This window comes from Malus domestica, chromosome 08, assembly GCF_042453785.1.
Source record: "Malus domestica chromosome 08, GDT2T_hap1".
In the NCBI taxonomy this organism is placed as follows: domain Eukaryota; kingdom Viridiplantae; phylum Streptophyta; class Magnoliopsida; order Rosales; family Rosaceae; genus Malus; species Malus domestica.
The window spans coordinates 9,056,511-9,061,964 of NC_091668.1; the positions used below are offsets into that span (position 1 = coordinate 9,056,511).

Here is a 5,454-nt window from a genome sequence, read left to right on the forward strand (position 1 = left end):
CTAAGTGACTATTAGTTGAATAATTAATTGCTCAAGGATTACCAAACAATTTTCCTTAATTAGACGGCCACCGGTCCCACAACTTCCCGGGCTTTTTTCTTTCTTATTCACAAGCTCCTGGGCCTATTGTTTCTTGCAGTCCTCGATCACAGAGTGAGTGAGAAGAAAAGCCCAACAATCGAGAAAGCCCAAACAAACAAACAGGTGAAAAAACAGAGTTCACCCAAACGTTTAAACAGATGAAGAATCGGTGGTGGACAGCAAGTCAAAAGAAAAAATAGAAAAAAAAAGAAAGAAATAGTTGGGGAATTTATTACTTGTCGAGGAAACAAAACCCCATGAAGATTTTTTTGGTGGCTGATGAGGAATGAGGATTTAATGGACCCTATTTCTCTACCACTTTTAGCTGCCAAGAAGAAAGACACCCAAAGGAGGCAATGGGGTTTGGTTTTAGGCTGAACCTCCTCAAGTCCGGCTTCCCACTTCAGCGTTCTCACTGGCAAACTGCTTCTTCTCCTTCCCAGCTCTCTTCTGCTTCTGGTGAGTTTAATTTTGATTGGCTTTTTTCCCCAGCTGATTTCCTGCTTCTGCTTCAGAAAAAAAAATCTGTTTCTTAACTTTCTTTTGCTTTCAAATTTTGATCTTTTGGTTTGACATTGTATCTGTTTTTCGCAATTTGAAAACTTTGTAGCATATTCTAAGTAAAACCCACAAAGAATCATGCTAAAGTGAATTGGAAAGATGATCAAAATGCATGTTTGAGAATTGGGTCTTGAAAGTTTTGAGATTTTCTTGAATTATGCTGCATTGGATTTTCTTTCTGCTTTTTGCAATCTTAACCTACAAAGAGAAACAAAATAGTAGTAGAGTGAATTTGCAAGATGATCACAAGGGATATTCAAGAATTGGGTCTTAATGTTTTCAATCAATGTGCTATGATGGCAGACATTGGGCAATTTGGAGTTTAATAAGTTCCCATCTGCAATCTCATCCGGCTGAAGTAGTTACGCCAAATAAAGATAAAGAGAGGGGTTCCCGCTTTAAAATTCTATAAAACCACGACTACTCCTTACACAAGTTCTCAAAGAAGATCAGGCAACATTTCATTGATTCATTCTTCTTGTTATTTTATTAGATTTTCTGAATTCCTTATTCAGTTTCTGACAGAAAACAAATGAAATGTGAAATTCTTGAGTAGTCTACTTCCCTTCGAATGATGAATCACCTTACATTAAAGTAAAGGAGTCCTTTAAAATTCATACGGGATTTATATACTTGTCTATGTATCATTCCATTCGATCGTTTAGGTCTCTACTTCGCCTGGACGGTTATTTCACAATATTCTTAAAGCCTATATGCGATGGATAGACTCCTGCAACCATGACATATTTTCTTATTTGGACATAATCATAATTAAATTTCTTTCTAAACCTAAATGAAAGAGAATGTTTAATTCCACAAAAGAAGTATTTTTTTTACGAGGTATTTGCTAAACCTAAATTGCCTGTTTATCTGTTAACATAAGTGACATTGGTATTTGCTCGATTTTTTTGTCAAATATTTTTGTATTTATGATGTTCAATATAAAATGATACAGTTAGAGGCAGGGAGGGCTCTTTCAACTCAGCAAGGCTGTCATTTCTGTCAATTATTTCTGAGGAAGGCGAGACTTCCGGTAAAGATACTCTGAAAATCTACTCTTGCTCATCTGCTTCCCCACAAATCTTAGAGGATGGCTTCTCAAATTTGGAAGAGGTGATAGTTTGCCTTTTATTGAATTGTTGCATACAATTTGCAGAGTGTTAAGGGCACTATGTTTTCCTTGTTTTTAGTAGATGAAAATCTTACCCAGGACTTTCGCCTCTCAGATAAGATTTAGGAGGGTGCCAAAGAGTAGTTCATCAAATACGACTGGGAATAACCAGATGCCTGACGGTGACTTTAGATCCAGCAAAGGCTTAGAAGCTTGCAGTGCAGCTCATTTTAGTTTGTTACTGAAAAATCTTGATGCTCTGGAGGAGACTTTTGCTAATTCGGATGTGTTAAAGTTGGAAAATGAGATACTTTCGCAGTTAGGAAGGCTTGGAGCTCTACAGTTATTCAATGCCTATCTGTCGAGAACTCTTACATCATCAAGTTTTTTCGATTTGTCTGACATACCTACGGTACCCATTGAAGAGTATAAGATGGATAAGAAAGTAGATAATGACAGAGGCAAGACTATTGTTTGGTCTGGGAAGAAGGAAGAACGAAGATCAAGGAAAAGAGCATCAGACAATGCTAGAGTTTCTTCTGAATTATTGTCTCCTAAAACAACTTGGGAAGGTTTTAAGCCGCCTACTGTTTCATCAGCAAAAAGAGCATCAAATTCTCGAAGGAGAAGACTTACAATTGTTCTAAATGAGGCAGAACTGTCAACTGGGGTTAAGGTTGTACTTATCTTTCAACATACAGATTAAAATGAAGCTTTCCTTCCTTACTTCAAGGATGTCTTTACCAGCCTTACTTTTGTATCATAACAGGTGATCGCCAAATTGGAGAGAGTTAAGGCAACTTTGGAAAAGGAAACTGGTACCGTAGCTACCTTAAGTTGCTGGGCGGAAGCAGCTGGAGTTCACAAGAAGGTGCTGTTACAGAAATTACATTTTGGTTGGTATTGCCAGGATGAGCTTATAAGGAGCACTCGCTCCTTAGTCCTATACCTAGCTAGAAGCTATAGAGGGCTAGGAGTAGCCATGGATGATTTACTGCAGGTTTGTGAAACCTATAACTATTTTGTGGTTGTTCCGCTTGTTGCAATATAACATTTAACTGTTTTGTCTAGTTTATAAAAGATACTTCTCAGTAAACTTTTTCGTGAAATAATTTACATATGATTAAGTTCGAGACAGTTCGTTATTGATCGCTGAAAAAACAGCTTTGGTAGACTCAGACATCAAAACTCAATGCATAAATTCTTTTTTCTTTTTTTCTCGAAACTTACTACTTCTTGTATTTCCATGATATTTACTCTCAATTTATTAGTCCCTCTCTTGAGTTCCCCCTATTTCACAGGCTGGAAACTTGGGTCTCCTGCAAGGTGCAGAAAGGTATGATCCCTCGAGGGGTTACAGATTTTCAACCTACGTCCGGTATTGGATAAAGAAATCAATGTCAAGATTGGTGGCACGGCATGCTAGGGGGATCCAAATTCCTGTATGTTCCTCCATTATTTTAAATACTCTTCATACATTATCATCTCAGTGAGCGATGGCATTTGATCCTTGAGTTGTTTTTATTTTAGTTCACGCTAAGCAAGGCAATAAATCAGATACAGAAAGCTCGCAAAGCCACTTACAACAGCCAAATGAAATACCCCGATGATGATGAAATTGCAAAGATTACAGGTCTTTCTTTGGCGAGAATCAAATCAGCTAGCACATGCTTGAGAGTTGTGGGTTCGATAGATGAGAAGATGTGGGATAGCTCTGCTGGGACATTTATGGTAACGATCTAACTAATCCTCTCCATCTCTCGTGCATTCGCATTAAATACATATTTTTTGTTTATAGGAAGTGCTAAATGAAGATCAATGTCGTTAGTCTCGCTAGTTTGTACGCTTAAATTATCTTATTCTTTACATGTCAACTTCGAAGCTTTTATAGTTTGGGATGCTAACCTTGTAATACAAGTAAAATCCTGCAAACGTGCAATAAAATGGAAAATCTCGTCGAAAGTTGTAGTGTAATTAGCTTGTTAATTAGAAAGCCTGTTTTGTGTTAATGATCTAGGAATTTACAGCGGACAAATCAATAAAGAGCCCTGAAGAAACTGTAACGAGGCAACACATGAAAAAAGACATTCATGATCTGCTCAAGTGCTTGAACTCGAAGGAGAGGCAAGTGTTGGTGCTGCGATATGGACTAAACAACTACGACCCCAAGTCACTCGAGGAGATTGGAAAGCTTTTCGATGTGAGCAAGGAGTGGATACGGAAGATAGAAAAGAAAGCTCTCACGAAGCTAAGGGACGATGAAACACACAGAAGTTTAAGCCATTACTTGAATAACTGGTAGATTCAGAGTAATACGAAAAAGAGCAAGTCATTCTGAGTTTCTCTATCAGAATCATGGGTGACCTTCGGTTTTGTTCCGCGCCAAAATTTCAGCTCACAACACTACCATGGGAATTTTTCCGTTCTCTCATGTGAAGATCATATACTGTTGTATTGTATCCTTAGCATTCTTTCATTTCCCTTGGTGGGATTGTATAGTATAGAGGCGGCCGTATGGCGCGTATTGTATATTTGATCTAATGGTGGTGTTTATACACAAGGGATTGCTCTAATGACGCGGTTAAACTCCGTTAATCTAGCTTATTTGATGAATGCTAAATTGATTCCCTCCAGATCATCTGTGTTTTCTCTCTCAAACTCCTGTCAGCTCACCCTCCACGCAATTTGAAGGCCTTAAGGACAAAGTAGCTTGATATTTTGACTACGGATGTATCGTGTATCATAGAAAGTGTGGACTTATCTGCCTCACTCGTTATACTTCCAATACCAATTCTTTTGTCTCTAAAACATGAAAACAAGGCATAAAACGACCTGTCGACCTTGAAAATTTTAGAGTACGCCAATGTATGACACAGTTTTATACAGTCTGATGTACATTGATGACTCTTTAAGATATTTTTCCTACAAAATCCATCCATCCGTACCAAGAGATGTCACTTTTCCTTCTGATATTTCATTTGCACCTCTTGCTTTAATAGAGATGCCGCCCCTCCATCTTTTTGGCATATCTTTTACACCTCTCGGGGTAGAAGATATTATTCAATAGGGTTGACTCATGCAGTACCACGCGCAAGGACAGGAAGTTCAGCTCCTTGTTATTGAACGATGCATGAGGCAACCTACTTAAGTCTTTCTCCTTATTGTAAACTTTATTGTTTCTCGTTCCTCCCACGAGCACTAATTTTAAGGAAAGATTAATAGAAAATTAACGAAAATGACTTGAAAACTTCGAGTTTTAATGATAAGGACAAAATAAAGGGTAAAGTGAATAGTATCAGGTTTGACTTTTTAGTATAAAAATGTGGTTTTTCATTAAAGTAAACAGTACAATGAGTTTTTCGTTAAAACTCCCAAATATTAATATCATTCCTTAAGTTTTTGCTGTTTTGGGTTACTCAGTCTTTGTATTACAACTCAAATTTTACTCAAGTTAATTTTGTTAAGTATAATGCATTTAAAAAGTACGTATGAATCTTGCTCAATCACATAACAATCTAATGCTTTTGTATCTGATGTAAAATAACACATCTAACTGCATACAATTTTTACAAGTCAACATCCCAAATATTATATTTTTTTATATAACGATTATATTTATCCTAAAAAAATAGAGTAATAAATTAGTTGTAAACTCGTTATTTCTAATATCTAAACTTAAGATCTCTGACTTACAAATAAAG

General features: G+C 36.9%; 1 protein-coding gene across 2 annotated transcripts; it reads left to right on the top strand.

Moving 5' to 3' along the window:
* The first annotated feature begins 262 nt into the window (after positions 1–262).
* On the top strand, positions 263–4,386 carry LOC103428780 (RNA polymerase sigma factor sigC). 2 transcript variants are annotated; one of them, XM_070826194.1, is made up of 8 exons: positions 263–540; positions 946–1,095; positions 1,598–1,755; positions 1,869–2,429; positions 2,523–2,753; positions 3,055–3,195; positions 3,284–3,484; positions 3,771–4,386. In XM_070826194.1, exons 4-8 carry the CDS (start codon positions 1,926–1,928, stop codon positions 4,053–4,055), a joined length of 1,362 nt encoding a protein of 453 aa, XP_070682295.1. In that variant the 5' UTR covers positions 263–540; positions 946–1,095; positions 1,598–1,755; positions 1,869–1,925; the 3' UTR covers positions 4,056–4,386. The 2 variants fall into 2 exon arrangements, with proteins under 2 accessions (XP_070682295.1, XP_008365120.3); XM_008366898.3 differs by lacking the exon at positions 946–1,095.
* Positions 4,387–5,454: the final 1,068 nt, after the last annotated feature.

What these genes read in the sequence shown, in the direction of transcription:
- LOC103428780 (XM_008366898.3), top strand. Translation starts at nt 438, where the DNA reads ATGGGGTTTGGTTTTAGGCTGAACCTCCTCAAGTCCGGCTTCCCACTT. An exon ending in GCTTCTCAAATTTGGAAGAG is followed by an intron (nt 1,756 to 1,868) that starts GTGATAGTTTGC and finishes TTCGCCTCTCAG; the next exon opens with ATAAGATTTAGGAGGGTGCC. An exon ending in CCATGGATGATTTACTGCAG is followed by an intron (nt 2,754 to 3,054) that starts GTTTGTGAAACC and finishes CCTATTTCACAG; the next exon opens with GCTGGAAACTTGGGTCTCCT.